This window comes from Neoarius graeffei, chromosome 25 (assembly GCF_027579695.1).
Source record: "Neoarius graeffei isolate fNeoGra1 chromosome 25, fNeoGra1.pri, whole genome shotgun sequence".
NCBI classification, from domain to species: Eukaryota; Metazoa; Chordata; class Actinopteri; order Siluriformes; family Ariidae; genus Neoarius; species Neoarius graeffei.
The window spans coordinates 10290007-10308926 of NC_083593.1; the positions used below are offsets into that span (position 1 = coordinate 10290007).

Here is an 18920-nt window from a genome sequence, read left to right on the forward strand (position 1 = left end):
TTAAGAGCAGTTCAGTACAACAGCCTTAGTCTGGTCATCGTCGTCTTTTATTAAGGTGATCAAATCAAAAGGCCCGAGGGCAAAATGAGCATTTAGTTTATTATTAAGCTGAGTCATGTACTTCATCCCCTCATCAACTTCCCGTTGCCGTTTCCTCTTGGAGAGACCACCTCACCTTCTTTTCCATTATTTTTCCCAGCTGAGATTTGTTAGATGAGCCCTTGGAAGCCTGGGGGATTGACTAAACATGTCTGTAGATTTCAAGAGCAGAGCTGCCCCCAAAGGCACTGTGATCTGATGCAATTTCCTTCTCGAAAAAGCAAGAAGTGCAGTTTGTGTGTGTGATATATATAAAAATGTACGTGTGTGTGTGTAATATTTTATATGAATGAGGGTGGCACGGTGGTGTAGTGGTTAGTAGGGATGTCCCGATCAGGTTTTTTTGCCCTCCGATCCGATACCGATCATTTGATTTTGAGTATCTGCCGATACCGAGTCCCGATCCGATACTTCTTATAATCCATAAAAAATAATAAAGACAAGGAAAGAAACGGATCCAGGATGTTCCTCATTTTTTATTTAACACCTTATTTTAACATCCAACAACTCCGTTAGCAAACAGAGCACTTACGTGAGGCAGTTTGAACAATAAATAACAAATTTAAAAAAAATAACCTTAAAATACCTGGCAGGAATGTAAACAAATAAAAAAAAATAAAGTGCCACAGTGCCGGTAATTTGCTTTTAAGAACGCATCTCACAGTGGTGTACAGTAATTTCAATTAAGGAAATGAACGTTTTTCTTGATGAAAACAAGCATTTCTACCCTTTCAGGTTTGAGCCCGTTTCTTTTGTCATCCAATGGAAAAAAAAAAAGATCTCATGCTTTGCTTTCCGCTTCGAACTGCTTCCGTGTTCAACTTTGCCGGCAACAGGCAGCCAATAACCAATAGCGTCTCCGCTACAAAGTGATGTCATGCCGCACGCGTTGATGTTGCTGTGTTGAGACAAGAGGTCTGGTCTCACTCTGTGCCAACGCATAGCTATTGATGTGTTAAAAATGAGAATATATTATATAGATATACATCCGATCCCTGATCGGGAGGCAATGCCCGATTCCGATCGAGTCTGAAACCATGTGATCGGGCCTGATTTCCGATCACGTGATCGGATCGGGACATCCCTAGTGGTTAGCGCTGTCACCTCACAGCAAGAAGGTCCGGGTTCGAGCCCCGTGGCCGGCAAGGGCCTTTCTGTGCGGAGTTTGCATGTTCTCCCCGTGTCCGCGTGGGTTTCCTCCGGGTGCTCCGGTTTCCCCCACAGTCCAAAGACATGCAGGTTAGGTTAACTGGTGACTAAATTGACCGTAGGTGTGAATGTGAGTGTGAATGGTTGTCTGTGTCTATGTGTCAGCCCTGTGATGACCTGGCGACTTGTCCAGGGTGTACCCCGCCTTTCGCCCGTAGTCAGCTGGGATAGGCTCCAGCTTGCCTGCGACCCTGTAGAACAGGATAAAGCGGCTAGAGATTATTTATATATATATATATACACACACACATATACACATATATATATATATATATATATATATATATATATATATATATATATATATATATATATATATATACACACACTATATATATATATATATATATATATATATATATATATATATATATATATATATAGTGTATGTATATATATATATATATATATATATATATATAAAACTAACTGACACAAGCACCTGGGAGGTAGTTTTAAAAATACAAGCAAAAATTTGATTTGGTTAGTTCAGATATGTTGGTTGGGGTAGGTTTTTTTTTTAAATGAAACCAGCTATACAGCATCTTGATGTAAGTGTATTATTCTATACAGCAAGAGAGGAAACCAGCTAGCTCAGTTTGCTCAGTGATGCGTGCTGAGCCTTAAGGGGAAATGAACAAGGGCATATTGAAAATGTTATTGGAATGACACTAAAGGTGCCGTTCTAAATATGCTTCACTTTCCCTACACAAGTGGCATTGTTCACATGCTCGCTTGACTATTTTATGTCTGTTTGGAGGATTAAAAGCGGCATCCACTAGGTAGTACATCAGAGCCAAAACATTTCTGTCTGGTTTCTGATTCGAACTGAAATGTTTAGCAATTTCATGCACAGCAGTGTTTAACATGCTGATGAGCTCCATTTGTCTTTGTGCTGTCAGCGTGACTGCTGTCTCTGATGTCCAGCGCAAATTGAAAACCCTCACCTTACATTTATTAGTTGAGAAAATCCAGAAGGCTGGTTCTCGAAACAACTTTCAGTAGGATTAAAGGTAACATTCAAGCAGTGACTGGAATGAGAAAGTTGGTTAGTGTTAGCATTCAAGAACAGTCTAGAATAGTACATAAGTATACAATTTGAGATGCATTTTATTCAGTCACACCTTTTTGAGTTTGCTAGCGCCAACCAAATTCCATGATGGTGCATATTAAGCATATCCTTGGCTTGCAAGTGATGACAAAGCAAAGTAGAAACCCAGATGTCAGCCATGTTGGTGGATATACAAATGCAGGGTCGAGTGACGTTCCATATAAAACACAGTCATGCGTGCACAGCTTTCTGTTTTTCCACTGCTTTAAGCGTTCTTTTAGCAATCAGGGATGCAAACGGCGCGCCTTTTGGCGGATGCCGTCTTTTTCACGGCTGAATCGTGCAGATCCGATTTTTTTTTTTTAGGGGGGACGTTGGAGTGTCTGATTATAATTTCATCAAAGTAAATTCTGTATATAAGCAAATGCTGTTAATGACTGTAACGGCATTTGCTCATTTAGTAATTTTAATACAGAATTTACTTTGAAATTATAATCAGACACTCCAACGCCACCCCTAAAAAAAAAAAAATCGTATCTGCGCGATTCAGCCGTGAAAAAGGCGGCATCCGCCAAAAGGCGCACCATTTGCATCCCTGAGCAATGCCATATCTTTGTGCTGTGTATGGTTGTGGTCACAACAGTACTCATGACCATGGCATGTTCCGATTTTTTTTAGAATTCCGTACGTGATTCGGAAAGAGGGCGGGGAAACTCTGAGGCTTAGTACGGAGAGGAGACGAGCACAGCTGAATAATGTCAGCAGGGCTGATCTAACGGAGGATAAAACCAGAACAGCTCGTGTTTGTAGTGATCATTTTATCTCAGGTGTGATTCAAAAGCTTTCAATAATAGCATGGAAGAATTTTGCTATAAAATGAGCGTTCTCTTGTCGTGGTTCACTCAGTCATTATTATAATTTTAACACGTGTATTACCATTTCGCTTCTAGGAGCGCCAGCAAAATTATACGATAGAAACAATCCAGACTGGGCACCCACTCAGAAAATGGACTGTTTCGTCCAAGGTCAGACTTGATTCTTCAGCAACCAAACCAAATAGAACACGATATCTGGGTACTCAATGGTCGGTAGAAGCGTCTTATCTTCAGAAAAGTCTTACTTTTTAAAATAATATGGGTCAAAACCCACACGCATCTATCTTCTCTTTATATCAAATCTTTGCTCGACCGTTCAAATCGTGATACTACTGAGAAAATTCAGCATTGTTTTCAGACACACTTTCAGCGGCTGCTGTCCCAGTTGCTTGTATATCTACCATCATGGTGGACGGTCATGATGTAGCACATTTTTGCAACCGTCATGTGGTTACAAGTCATCCGTTTTTAATTTTATGGAGCGTCTGTGCAACCAGTATCTTTTGACACTAATTAATTGTATTCTCTAATAGCCTCTACTGAAAATATTGCGTCTCAGCCAGTTGAGTGATTAATTCTTTGAAATGGGTTTTAAAGGTTTGAGGAAGGTGTTTTCCCCGCCCCCCGCTTGATTTGTGATTTAGGAATACCTTCATCGGCTTCTCTGAGGCCGCCGTTTTGTTGTTTTGGGGGGGGGGGGGGGTGTTAAATGACTAAAAGTGCACCAGCCATCATCTGCTATAATATTTATGACCACCCTGGTGTGTAACAGCAACTTGACTTGGTTGGCTAAATAACGTTTTGTGTCGACACTTCACTTCTCCAGTCGAATTTCCAAGACTCCCCATATGATGGGGTGATCAAGACCGATGTATGAAGCATTCTTTTAATGAATCCAGGTTTGGATTGAAACCAGATACATCTGCTCTGCATTACGGCTGAAAGTTTTGAGATGAATTCTCTGTAGCTTGTATGTAGGCTGATTCAACTCAGTGGGGCTTTGTCTACAAATTAATAAAGCTGGCAGAGAAGCACTCCGGTATCTGTTTCAAGGTTAAGGATGGTAAATCTGCTTCTTGTTTTCTCTTTTTTTTTTTTTTTTTTTTTTCTCCTAGGTTTTAAAAGCCCTTCTACAAAAGTAAAAGACTGGATAACCACCACCTGCCAGAGCCCTGAGCGGGCTGCTGATAACGCCAGATTGGATTATCGGATTACCTGCCAGCATTTTTCCTTTTTCACCCCATTTTCACCACACTTCCCCCCCCCCCATTAGACAGATTTGAATTCATATTTTCACCCTAGTTTGGCAGCAAGGCTGCTCCTCTACATCCAGATGAATGAAGACCCCATTCGGGAAGAACGCAGCCCAGAGATCCAGAGCTGATGCAGGTAAAATTCTCCTCGGGTCTGTTTTGTGTACACACATCCTACTTCTCGGAGGGCTGTTTTTAATAACGACATTATATTTCTGCACGATTTCACCATTTAAGGACATGCTGGTGTGTCTGCAAATATGATGAAGAAAAAGAATTCCCACAAGTAAGTTTTGCAACCCTGGCGACATCTGATTTACAGTTGAAATTAGTCACGCAGGCTTTATGTTCATTGTTGAATGCTTTAAGTCATGACTGGTTGAGTCTGGGGGGGAAAAAAAACCTTTAAATCCAATACTAAACTGATTTATTGCCAATCTGCCATTTGGGGTTATTGGGTCGCTTGTTTTGGCTGCTAACAGAATCCCTCAAGGTCACTTGAAACATCTTAAATTATACCAGAAAGCTTTATGTATTGACTTGCTATATAGGCATTTCAACATGTTCATTCGTACAGAAAACACAAAACCAGCGTGGGGCCCACCAAAGTGTCCCAGCCCCGGCGAAACATAGTGGGCTGTCGTATACAGCACATCTGGAAGGAGGGCAGCGGAGCAGCGTCCCAGTGGAAGGGCACTGTGTTGGATCAAGTGCCAGTCAACCCGTCCCTCTATCTAATCAAGTATGATGGGTTCGACTGTGTATATGGCCTGGAGTTGCACAAGGACGAGCGAGTGCAGGGGCTGGAAGTCCTGCCGGACCGTGTAGGTACGCCTTGATTTTGTTTGGTCTGGGTTTTTTTTTTTTCTTTCTCTTCTTTCCATACATGTTGTATAGGGATGTAACTAAATGTGAATACATTCCCCGGAATAACCAGATAATGTGTTCTAAACAGGTAGAAATACTGATATGAAAAGGAGGCACCTTTTTTTTTTTTAATTAATTAATTTTGGGGTGAGACGGCTGTGGAGTTCCTAACGAGATTGTTTAAGAAGATCTTAGAGAATGAGAAAATGCCAAATGAATGGAGAAAGTGTGTGCTAGTCCCAATATACAAGAATAAGGGAGATGTACAGAGCTGCAGTAATTACAGAAGGATAAAATTGATGAGCCACACCATGAAGCTATGGGAAAGGGTATTGGAGGCGAGATTGAGAAGAGAGGTAGCAATCTGTGAACAGCAGTACGGGTTTACGCCAAGGAAGAGCACGTCGGATGCAATTTTTGCTTTAAGAATGTTAATGGAGAAGTACAGGGAAGGCCAGAGAAAGCTACATTGCGTGTTTGTAGACATGGAGCAGGCATACGATAGAGTGCCGAGAGATGAGTTATGGTATTGTATGAAAAAGTGTGGAGTGAATGAGAAGTATATCAGAGTGATGCAAGACATGTATGAGAACAGTGAAACAGCAGTGAGGTGTGCAGTTGGAACGACTGAATGGTTCAAGATGAAGGTGGGACTCCATCAAGGATCTGCTTTGAGTCCTTTCTTGTTTGCCATAGTGATGGATAGCTTGACGGACGGAGTGAGGCAAGAGTCACCATGGAACATGATGTTTGTGGATGATATTGTGATATGTGGTGAAAGGAGGTTGAGCTGGGTTTGGAGAGATGGAGGGATGAAGAGGAATGAAGGTGAGCAGAGGCAAAACAGAATACATGTGCATCAATGAGAATGGGGGTGAGTGTAGTGAAGATGCAAGGACTAGATGTAAAGAAAGTTGAATTCAAGTACCTGGGGTCAACTGTGCAGGAAAATGGGGGCTGCAATAGTGAGGTGAGAGAGTGTGCAGGCAGGGTGGAGCAGTTGGAGAAGGATTTCGGGAGTCATTTGTGATTGGAAAGTCCCAGCAAAAGTGAAAGGTAAGATGTATAAGACAGTAGTGAGAGCAGCTGTGATGTATGGATTGGAGACCGTACCCTTAACGAAGAGACAGGAGGCAAAGTTGTAGGTGGCGGAGTTGAGGATGTTAAGGTTTGCGATGGGAGGTTGGACAGGATAAGGAACGAGCACATCAGAGGGACAGCACATGTGGAGAGCTTGGGAATTAAGCTAAGAGAGATGAGACTGAGATGGTACAGGCACATCCTGAGAAGAGATGCAGAGCATGTTGGAAGGAGAATGTTGAGGATGGAGCTGCCAGGCAAACGAAAATGAGGAAGGCCAAAGAGGAGATGCATGGATGTGGTGAGAGAGGACATGAAAGTGGCAGGTGTGGTAGAGAAGGATGCTGAAGACAGGGAGCGATGGAGACGAAAGATCCACTGTGGCGACCCATAATCGGGAGCGGCCAAAAGAAGAAGGAGGATTTATTTCTTTATGATTTTAAGAAACATCCTTGTGAGGGATGAGATTAGAGGTGCATATCAGTACTGGGATCCTGACACAAGACAAAAAAAAAAAAAAATCATGTGAGCAGGAGGTTTTTTGGAAGTGAACCTCACAGAACAAAGACTATATTTATTAACATGAGCTCACCATGCTTATTCATTCATCCTTAATAACTGCCTGGTCAGGATCATGATGTTTTAAATTGGCCTTTTATAGTTTGGGAAATAAACCAACTAATCAGAAAATATTGCCAAAACCCCCCCGTATTTGAAAAACAGCACGCACATCTCTAGTGAGACCAATCATGAACTGGAGTGATGTAGCTGAGGTCGAGGAACTGTCAGAGCCCGAATTCACACACCATACTGACAGTGCTGCTGAGTTTTTCCCACAGGGTTTCCAGGGGTGTAGTAGTTTTGATTTATGTAAAAAAAAAAAACAAAAGGAAAGAAAACACCTTCAGATGTAGGCCATGCACACTCTGGGATTAAATCTGAATTTAGATAGTGACATACCGTATGTTACAATCTTAACGTTGATGCATGTTGTCTGGAAACTGCAGATCCAACTACTGATGGATCACTTTTTGGGCAGGAAGCCTAAGACATGTTGGAAATAAAATGGTGTCCTATAATTAATAAAAGGCTTATTTTAAAATGTACATTTTGAGAAGTGATTTAAAAGATGTCCCTGATCCTGTAAGCTTCATTCTTGTGCAGGGGTTCTGTAGCTGAGGGGCCCTGACTGCAGCTATTAAGCCTAGGTCACAACCGGACGTATGATTTTTTTTTTTTTTTTTTGGCCGTGCGATGTTTGGTGTTTTGGTGTTGCACATAGACCGGCCGTAGGGGCGGCACGGTGGTGTAGTGGTTAGCGCTGTCGCCTCACAGCAAGAAGGTCCTGGGTTCGAGCCCCATGGCCGGTGAGGGCCTTTCTGTGCGGAGTTTGCATGTTCTCCCTGTGTCCGCGTGGGTTTCCTCCGGGTGCTCCGGTTTCCCCCACAGTCCAAAGACATGCAGGTTAGGTTAACTGGTGACTCTAAATTGACCGTAGGTGTGAATGTGAGTGTGAATGGTTGTCTGTGTCAGCCCTGTGATGACCTGGCAACTTGTCCAGGGTGTACCCCGCCTTTCGCCCGTAGTCAGCTGGGATAGGCTCCAGCTTGCCTGCGACCCTGTAGAACAGGATAAAGCGGCTACAGATAATGAGATGAGATGAGACCGGCCGTAAGAGCACGTACGGCCGGTTGTGACCGAGGCTTTAGTCTCGAGTCGAGATTTAGGAACAGCTAGCAGAGCCCTGCCCAAGGACCTGCTGCTGAATTACTGGTCCCTTGTGAACCATTGTGCATCATTTTAGTTGGGAGTGAAACCAGGAAGTGCTCTAAAAGTGATCAGTAAAATCTTAAAATCAATTCTAAAACTTATTGGTAATCAGGGAAGAGAGGCTATAACAGGGCTGATGTGATCTTGTCTTCTAGTATTTTTAAACGTCTAACAACTTTTTGATGGTTTTGTACCATCTGAAGGCATGAGTGTTTGTTTTTGCCTTAACCCTGAGTACAAAGAATTGCAGTAATCTAATCTAGATGAAAGAAAAGCATGGATGACCACCTCGAGCTCCAGCTGAGAGAAATAGGCCTGTTTTTGTGTCCACAACTAGATGGTGGTAGCGTTGCTTGCAGGTTGTCCGACCTTCCAATATTTTTAGCATGATATCTTTGGGAAGAGAACACAATTTTTGGCCAAAACCAGGCTTTTCTTCTTTAAAAGCTGTTTGTCAGTATTCAACCACAACGACATTTGATACATTTTCCCAGACCAACACATGTAATTTTCAATATGTAATTAGAAAATGTATAAATAATTTAGGCAAATTATAAATGTAGGCTTTAGGAATGATGTGTTTTTTAATAGATGTACAACCCCGATTCCAAAAAAGTTGGGAGAAAGTACAAATTGTAAATAAAAACGGAATGCAATAATTTACAAATCTCAAAAACTGATATTGTATTCACAATAGAACATAGACGACATATCAAATGTCGAAAGTGAGACATTTTGAAATTTCATGCCAAATATTGGCTCATTTGAAATTTCATGACAGCAACACGTCAGTTGGGACAGGGGCAGTAAGAGGCTGGAAAAGTTAAAGGGACAAAAAAGGAACAGCTGGAGGGCCAAATTGCAGCTCATTAGGTCAATTGGCAATAGGTCATTAACATGACTGGGTATAAAAAGAGCATCTTGGAGTGGCAGCGGCTCTCAGAAGTAAAGATGGGAAGAGGATCACCAATCCCCCTAATTCTGCACCGACAAATAGTGGAGCAATATCAGAAAGGAGTTCGACAGTGTAAAATTGCAAAGAGTTTGAACATATCATCATCTACAGTGCATAATATCATCAAAAGATTCAGAGAATCTGGAAGAATCTCTGTGCGTAAGGGTCAAGGCCGGAAAACCATACTGGGTGCCCGTGATCTTCGGGCCCTTAGACGGCACTGCATCACATACAGGCATGCTTCTGTATTGGAAATCTCAAAATGGGCTCAGGAATATTTCCAGAGAACATTATCTGTGAACACAATTCACCGTGCCGTCCGCCGTTGCCAGCTAAAACTCTATAGTTCAAAGAAGAAGCCGTATCTAAACATGATTCAGAAGCGCAGACGTCTTCTCTGGGCCAAGGCTCATTTAAAATGGACTGTGGCAAAGTGGAAAACTGTTCTGTCGTCAGACGAATGAAAATTTGAAGTTCTTTATGGAAATCAGGGACGCCGTGTCATTCGGACTAAAGAGGAGAAGGACGACCCAGGCTGTTATCAGCGCTCAGTTCAGAAGCCTGCATCTCTGATGGTATGGGGTTGCATTAGTGCGTGTGGCATGGGCAGCTTACACATCTGGAAAGACACCATCAATGCTGAAAGGTATATCCAGGTTCTAGAGCAACATATGCTCCCATCCAGACGACGTCTCTTTCAGGGAAGACCTTGCATTTTCCAACATGACAATGCCAAACCACGAACTACATCAATTACAGCATCATGGCTGCGTAGAAGAAGGGTCCGGGTACTGAACTGGCCAGCCTGCAGTCCAGATCTTTCACCCATAGAAAACATTTGGCGCATCATAAAACGGAAGATACGACAAAAAAGACCTAAGACAGTTGAGCAACTAGAATCCTACATTAGACAAGAATGGGTTAACATTCCTATCCCTAAACTTGAGCAACTTGTCTCCTCAGTCCCCAGACGTTTACAGACTGTTATAAAGAGAAAAGGGGATGTCTCACAGTGGTAAACATGGCCTTGTCCCAACTTTTTTGAGATGTGGTGTTGTCATGAAATTTAAAATCACCTAATTTTTCTCTTTAAATGATGCATTTTCTCAGTTTAAACGTTTGATATGTCATCTATGTTCTATTCTGAATAAAATATGGAATTTTGAAACTTCACATCATTGCATTCCATTTTTATTTACAATTTGTACTTTGTCCCAATTTTTTTTGGAATTGGGGTTGTACATCAGGCAGCAAATTGTGTCTGGGCAATTTTTTTTAATTATTGTTCGGTGCCTGACATGCAGATTAAGAAAGCTGCTAATATAGTAGTCACTAACATTTTGTTTATTTTTGTGCTGCCTTTATTTTACCCTTGATTATGCCCTTGAAATTTCCATTTGGTATATATGTTTAAACAGGACACATTTCATGGTGGTATGACGGACATGAACGCTGTAACTAATACACACTAAACGTTTCGGAGTTGTGTTGTTTCTAAGTGCGTATTATACCACAGCGCTAGAGGTATAACCATACACTCTGGGTGCTGTCTGATTTTAGATTCCGTAATACTGGCTTCATGATTTGATTGAATTCGATTTTCAGATTATTTTAAACAAAAAATTTAATGAAGAAAAATTATGACAAATACTTTTTTTTTTTTTTCAGAATCCTAAACAATACAAAATGATGTGCAGTTTTGTCTGGATGAAAGAAAATGACTAAATTAGAAATTGCTATGAACAGAGGTTTAATATTCTAAACAAAATATATTACAGGTTCATCGTGTGTGTGTGTGTTTTCTCAAATTTGATTGACTAAAGTCTCAGACCTGTGGGGAAATGATCACCTGAATCATAATGGACTCCATAGCGGCACCTGAAGCATCATTTTAACCAGAAATAGAGCTCCATGGTGGACTAAAATCAGGGATCCCAGACGTCCGCTATTTAGCGGAATTCCGCTATTTTTCTAGCCAAAGTGGTGGGGTTTTTTTGTTTGTTTTTTTTAAATCTCTTGTATATCCGTTAAAAATATGTTTAAGTAAAATAACCAGCAGAATACGTTCTGATTTGGTTTGCTTGTTTAGTGATGTTTGTTTTTGTCAGCTTCGTTTGTTCTCGTTGACATTCGGGAACACTCGGAAGTTAAATTGATGTGAATACCGCAAGACTGTACGTGATAGAACGAGAAAACAATATGGCTGCGCCCATTTGCTAGAAAATGTTTTAACTCCGTTCGTGCTTTTGTTTCTAATGCGTTGAATTTAATTCAATATGCAGGGCTGTGAAGTTTCCGCGGATTCTGTCGCGAAAAATATCATCTTCACAAAACGTCTATTTTTGCATTAAAAATCATTGGGGGGGGGGGGTCTAGTCGGTTTTAATCGCCTTGCACGAGACCGGCGGCTCAATACAGCCGGACTCGCGGAGTTTTATGCCAGCTGAGCGTGGAACACGTCTTGACTGCGAATGACAAAGCTAAAAAAAGCTATTGCGTGACCTTGCACCGCGTACGTGAATTTTGTACTTGCAGGGTGTAAGATCAGACATAGTTAAGATGCCATCAAAAAGGAAAGCTAAGGAGGTGTTTGAGAGAGATGCAAAGAGGGCTAGAAAAGAACACACAGACTGAAGGAAAAGATGAAAAAGAGCAAGTTTGCAAAACTGAAAGAGATGGTGTTAAAGAAAAGAAAATTAAAAGACTTTCATTAGATGCTGTTTGACAGACTATGAACATTTTGTAAATAGCTTTAATAGAGGAATGCAAATACTATAGAACTAATAACTAATAGCCTTACTGAAAGATGAACTGAAAGAAATAGCTGGGAGTGATGCAAAGAGGAATAGAAGGAGCCAGAAGTAAAAGAAAAGATGTAAATAATATATTAGATAAACATTAGGTTTTTTTTAATTTTGCTCTGTAGACAAGAGACATTGTGACAGATTTTTGGAAAAAGCCAGGACATAATACAAGAATTAAGTGTAATTTGGAAGACAACAGGTATCTCTCACTTAAATATTGAGCATGATTTTTCACAGTCATTTTGAAAGGCCTATCAAAGTTTTCTTTTATTAACATTTCTTTAAATTATTTACACTTTTTTTTTACTTTTATTTTGATTAAGAGATAAAATACATAGGCACTTATTAGATATTTCAAGGTATTTTACATGGATCTTTCATTTTAAAAGGGAAAACTGTTGATAGGTATTTTATATGGCAAAATGAAGACCAAGACTAGTCAAATATTTACTTGTTGAGATCAATTTTTTACTTGCAGGAAATGCTCAGAATACACCATATAACACCTAAAATGGCTTGGTGACAGGGCCCCAGACCCCCGGCTTATGCTGGGGGCTGTGCCCCCCAGACCCCCCCCCCCCCCTTTTTCCTCGGATTTCTTATTTACAATTTCACAGCCCTGAATATGTCGTGGAAAAAAGATATCGTCCATAAAAGAGATAGCGGAACAGTGTCCGGGTTAGAAGTAGTATATTCTTCAAAGCTGCATTTTCATCTAATTTTTATAAATAACAGTTTTTTTTGCCACTTATGTCATTGATTACAAAATATGCCATCAAATAGATACACATTATTGTTAAATTCTGTTGCTTTTCTATGTTAAATCTATGTAAAAAATGTGTTCTATAGCATCTTTAAATGTTAAAATCTCAACAGCTTCAGGGGGCTTGCAGCGCCCTTGACCCCTGCTGATAGTTTCTTACATTCCTCTATTTTTTTCAATTACTGCTGGGATCCCTGTAAAATAACCGTTTCCCTTGACCCCTTTTTTTTTTTTTTAAAGCACTGTAGATTACAGCAGCAGTGTCGGGCTGGTGTCGATTTAAATACTACTGAACTCTTCTTTTTAATGGTTATCATATGGTCCTGCGTGTCCGTCATAATGGTCCGGAGTTATCAGGCCCAGCGTGCTCTCTGTATGTGAATGTGTTGTGCAGATTGGGAACTCTGGTGTTGAAACAGTACATTTGCATTAAATTAATAATTAATAGAATGGCTTATTTATTTATTTATTTTTCCTCTCCATGATATGAATCGCACATTATCACCTTTTTGCATCGCAGTCCATCCTGTCACAGTGCATAGTTAGCACACCTGTTTAACATTTATGGAAGGAGTCTCCAGTGTCAGATTTTCTTTCACATCTTACATAATGTACTTAAATAGCTTAGTATCCCACTAGTAATCAAGTAATTATGTATAAGCCTTTGATTTACTAGTGTGTTATCTAATTAATGAATAATTTGCTACGTCCCTGATTAAGCTATAAAACTCATTCTGACTTTTTTTTTTTTCTTCTCCCTCCCCCTCATGGTAATCCAGACAGTTACAAAACGTATAGTTTATATTTTCTTTATCATGAGTTTCAGGATCCAGGTCATTGATTTTTTTTTTTTTCTTTTTTTTTTTTAAATTCGTGTACCAGCTTCCACACGCATCAGCGACGCACATCTGGCTGACACGATGATAGGCAAGGCAGTGGAGCACATGTTTGAGACGGAGGAAGGCTCGAAGGACGAGTGGCGGGGCATGGTGTTGGCCCGTGCACCCATTATGAACACATGGTTTTATATCACTTACGAAAAGGACCCGGTCCTCTACATGTATCAGCTGCTCGACGACTACAAGGACGGAGACCTGAGGATCATGCCCGATTCGAGTGAGTTTGGTTCACAGCGCACACACTGAAGAGGCTCGCTTAAAGATGTGGAGTAGGGATGGCGAAAACTAAAAAAAAATCTTGACCGACCACCGAGCCTCATTAGCCGGTTAAAGTCGGTTAACCTATGAGTTTAAACAGGGATGCAAACGGCGCGCCTTTTTCACGGCTCGTGCAGATCCGATTTTTTTTTTTAGGGGGGGCGTTGGAGTGTCTGAATAATTTCATCAGAGTAAATTCTGTATTAAAATTACTACATAAGCAAATGCCGTTACAGTCCATGAAAAAGCCGTGAAAAAGTTGGCATCTGCGCCTTTAGTTTGTGTGGAGAGAGATGATCTGCAATAACATGCATTGTTGGCTACAGACCGAAACGTACTTTCAGAATGCACTGGCCAAGGCAGGACTAAACTCCATGTGCCTTCTAATAATAATTAAAAAAAAAGAACAGAATAGTAATTTGTAAGCTAAAAAGCCTGTGTCTACACTTTTTTTCTTTTCCCGAGTGGCAGCTGTGTTCAACTGGGGCGGGACATGACTGAATGGGTGTTTCTGATTTGTCAGCTGTCTTTAACTGGGGCGGGAGGGCGGGACATGACTGAATGGGTGTTTCTGATTTGTCAGCTGTCTTTAACTGGGGCGGGAGGGCGGGACATGACTGAATGGGTGTTTCTGATTTGTCAGCTGTCTTTAACTGGGGCGGGAGGGCGGGACATGACTGAATGGGTGTTTCTGATTTGTCAGCTGTCGTCCTTACACTGCATGGCATGGCCCAAGCGTTTACAAACACAGAATTCCAGGTTCTCCGCTCCAAAATCGGCAGCTTCAAAACGATTGATTTTTTTTTTCACCGACAACCAAAAAAAAATTAACCGGTTGACGTTGATTCGGTCAACCACCGGTCAAACGGTCATCGGTTAACATCCCTAATGTGGAGTGTGTTTTTTGACCTATTCCAAATTCTGACCCAAACTGAAGAGACTAAGTTCAAGCCGAATACAGTATACAGTTTTTGTTTTCCTTGTATTGCGATATTTGTGATTGGGGGAAATCTGAAGATGGGAGATGACATCACTTGTACACATGAGCTTTACATAGCTAGTTCTTTTATGGTCACCCTTGTATTTGAGAGAGAGAGAGAGGGAGATATTACCAAAAACAAGCAAAGGATAGAGGGTATCCTAAGGGAAGCAATACTGACAGAATCCGAAGATGAAAAGAACCATCAGGAAGTATTTTAGGTTCTCGAACCTTTGCAGATCTGTGTGGAGTGTGTATGGGGTTAAAACAGAAAAGGATAGGCAGTTCATGTGCAGCATTCTGCAACACTCCGATTTCCATCTGTGATTCCTTGGTAGTTAATGACCTTGTCTTTCACGTTTTCAGACGATTCTCCCCCGGCGGAGCGTGAGCCCGGAGAGGTGGTGGACAGCCTCGTCGGCAAACAAGTGGAGTACGCCAAAGAGGATGGCTCCAAACGGACTGGCATGGTCATACACCAGGTGGAGGCCAAGCCCTCCGTCTATTTCATCAAGTTCGATGACGACTTTCACATTTACGTGTACGACTTGGTGAAAACGTCATAGGCGGAGAAAGAAGGAAGTCCAGGAAGCCCAGGAGGAGATTAACGTCGGATGTGATCCACAAACTCTGCCAAAAGTCCTCACGGAACGTTTCTTTGCACCATCTTAATGGAGATGCGGTGATGGATATTTCACTGGAGCCTTGGATTGCCACTAGTTAAGTGTTTTTTTTTTTTTTTTTTTTTTCTTTTTTTTTCTTCCTCGTTTCCACACAAAGGGATGGCTGTTGTTTTGACCAATGTATTCCTGAAACAAAAGTAGCTACATGTTCATATTGTCTTTTTTTTTTTTTTTTATATAAATATATTATAAAGTGTTCATTCCTGTTGAATAACAGGCGTACATCATTTCCACTAGTGAACGGGAGAATCCGAGGTCAGTTTCCAGTTCTCACTCTTGACGAATCGGACACTTTGATGACTGAGAGGCTCACTTTTTACTCGCTGAAAATTCTTTACTTTGATGCAGTTCAACCATATAGCGCACAGCAGTGGGGATGAAAATCTCAGTTCTAAGTCCCACTAAATCACATGTACTACAAATTTTACTCATCTGTTTGATAGATGATGCGTATTTTGTAGTTTGCTCACCAGCTTTTTTTTTTTTTTCCATAATGTGTGTTGTTTTTCTCTCTCCTTATAGAGTCTACATTATTCCATGATCTGTCAGTTCTCATAAGCACTAATGTTTTTCGGCCTCTACGACACATTGAAGCACTTTCTTTATGAAAGAGACATGATTTGTCAAAATTCATCCATTTACCTGAAAGTCATTTTATCAGCATTCGTTTTTAAAAGCGAGAAGAAAAAGGAAAGGGGGGGAAAAAAGTTTTAACAGAATCGATAATCTATTTCTTGTGATATTCAGCTATGGCTCATTGATGTCTTTGTAATTGTATTTTAAATGTTTGCAATTTGTATTTCGTGCTATTCGTGGGTGGCTGATAATCGATCATTTTGTTGCGCCGTATCTTTTTATTTTACACCACGTCATGGTTAGACCCACTCTGTTGGTATTCGTTTCCAAATGGATGCTCGTGGAAAAATTGGTCAAATAAAATATAACGATTATTCAGTCGAGACTAACAATACTAAAAAAAAAAAAACCTGCAATAATTGAAGTATTCAGGTAGTGCATTGCAACCCATTGTAATCATATTTGATAAATATGTAGCTTCTTACACAGTTAGCCTTTTGAGATTTTTGTGTTTTATTTTTTTTTAACGTCGTAATGTACGTGCCTCGCTGTAAATGACCGTCTGCTTTTCATATTCCTCGTTTGTACGTCGCTGATAGAGCGGTATGTATGATGACCTGAGGGGCTTCCTCTTTCTCTCCTCAGGAATGTTACAATGTTGAAAGTAACGCACGTACTCTCACACACACGGCCACATGTGTTAGTCATTACCTCACAACGTGTGTGTGTGTTTTTTGTTTTTTGGTGTATGTTGAGCCCGCTAGACCAATATTTTTTTTTTTTTTTTTTTTAAAGCAGTGTTCACTTGCAGTCTGAAAAAGAGAGCATAAATGTATTAAGTCAATAAATAAATGAAGGCCACGGTGAGAACGCACTCACTTTTGATGGATACAATGGCTCCATTTCAAGCATAGACAGTGGAAATGATGTCACAGCTGTTTACCTGTACAACCTTAACACTTAGCTTACCCAAAGGAGGAGGAGGAGGAGGAAAAAAAAAAAAAGAGCTGGTCCATGAAACCATTGTGATTCATAAATGATCGGGGAAGAGAGGGAGAGAGAGATCATATGCACCTTCTGGAACCATTGCAGCTTTGCGTACATTTCAGACTTGTTTCAGCAGTGGCATATGAACGTGTCGTTATGCAAACGGACGCTCGGTTGGACGGTTCGGCCTTTTCTTTACACTTACCTACTGTAGTATTGTACCGTGTTTGATGTCCGGTCAACGTGGGAAATTCAAACAGAAAAAAAAAAATTATGAATGCTAGGCCATTCTTTTTTTGCATGATATGAGTAGAGTTGTAAGTGTACGTCAGTGTGATGCATGTGTACCCGTCTTTTCTTTCAGTTCTTTGGTTCCTAAATGGAAAGCTTATTGTTAACAATTGTGAAAATCCTTGTTTTGTTTTTTTTTTGGCTGTTTCATTTTGTTTTTAATTCTCGCCCGTTTCTAAAATGAAAAGTTTTTTGTTTTTTTTTTGTTTTTTTTTCTACTATGCTCTATCAGATCAAATGCACTGGTGTTTCATGTGGCGTGCCAACTGAAGGGCAAGGTACCAGTGTTACACAGCATTTGAGGGATCATATCTACTCGACACATAAAACCGTACACGTCCAGTCCCGTAGTTAGTGTGAAAATAATCGAGGGGAGGAGATGGATTCACAAACTGTTGCAAGAATCCTATATAGGAGTTGTGTAAGTGTATGTATGCCTGTGTGTGTGTGTGTGAGAGAGAATGAAATTTCATACTAAATATCCTACATATCTAATTCAACTTTGTACATTTAGATGTAAGAGTAAAGGAAAGTGGTTTTTTTTTTTTTGGTTTGTTTGGTTTTTCTTTTCCTGCTCCGTGCATACAGTGAGAGAAGAATACAAACTCCATCAATATGGTCCCTTTGAGATGCTGATGCTCTTTGATTACTTTGTTTGTTTTAAAAAAATAAAAGGAAAAAAAAAGGAAAAAAGTGCAATTTGATGATTGTCACAGATACATGTATAGATTTCATGTTCTTTGCTTATATGGCTTCTATTGGACGGCATTTTCTTTTTCTAAACATTGTAGATAGTTCATTTTATTTGCATTTAGAAGTATAAACACATTTTAAAACCTGTTACTTAATTCTGTAAGTAATTTTTATAATTATTATGTAAGTCTATCCTTATAAGATAAAAAATAAAACTTCATGTGAAATTCAGTATGACTGTCTCTTTCTGAAATAATGAGCCGTGCATTTTTGGTGTGGAAACATCATTTAATTATGTTCGCATTACAAAAGGGGGGAACCCTGTTTATTTATGTAAAAGTGATGTAGAGTTAATACTACATACAATACTTTTGAAATATCAAACAAAAACGAGAAATCAAAATACAAAAAAAAAGTCAATTTTTTTTTAGACTGGCAAACAAATTATTCGTGTAATCATGCAAAATATCAGTCTATTACTCTTCAGAAACCTTTTATTTTTGTTCCACGTCTTTCTCGGTTTTGTTTGACGTAATTTATTTTGGTTGCGATTCCAGCTTTCTCGTTTGTGCTCCCTGACTTTTTGCTTGCAGTTTTGGCACAAACTTCACGTGTGGGTGGGCTGTCCAGGAATGCATTCCCATTGGCTAACTTGTGTTTGACTGACAGCTCCGCTCAGCCATTCCCTACTCGGATTTTGGCGGACTGTTTGACGAGTGACCGATCCATTGACGGTAAACAAGGATCGAGTGGACTTCAGTGGCGACTATGATATTGAATTTACACTTTGTTGAATTAATTCAATCTCATAGTCGCCACTGAAGTCCA

The 18920-nt window shown here is 40.3% G+C and overlaps 1 protein-coding gene across 2 annotated transcripts in view; it reads left to right on the plus strand.

Moving 5' to 3' along the window:
- Positions 1–18221, plus strand: part of LOC132873871 (spindlin-Z) — a 32301-nt gene extending 14080 nt beyond the window's left edge. For both annotated transcript variants that reach the window (XM_060909691.1, XM_060909692.1), the window contains exons 2-6: positions 4350–4623; positions 4725–4773; positions 5065–5315; positions 13609–13842; positions 15229–18221. In XM_060909691.1, coding sequence (XP_060765674.1) covers positions 4572–4623; positions 4725–4773; positions 5065–5315; positions 13609–13842; positions 15229–15428 — 786 coding nt within the window. In that variant the 5' untranslated portion in view covers positions 4350–4571 and the 3' untranslated portion in view covers positions 15429–18221. The remainder of the gene's footprint in view (positions 1–4349; positions 4624–4724; positions 4774–5064; positions 5316–13608; positions 13843–15228) is intronic.
- Positions 18222–18920: the final 699 nt, after the last annotated feature.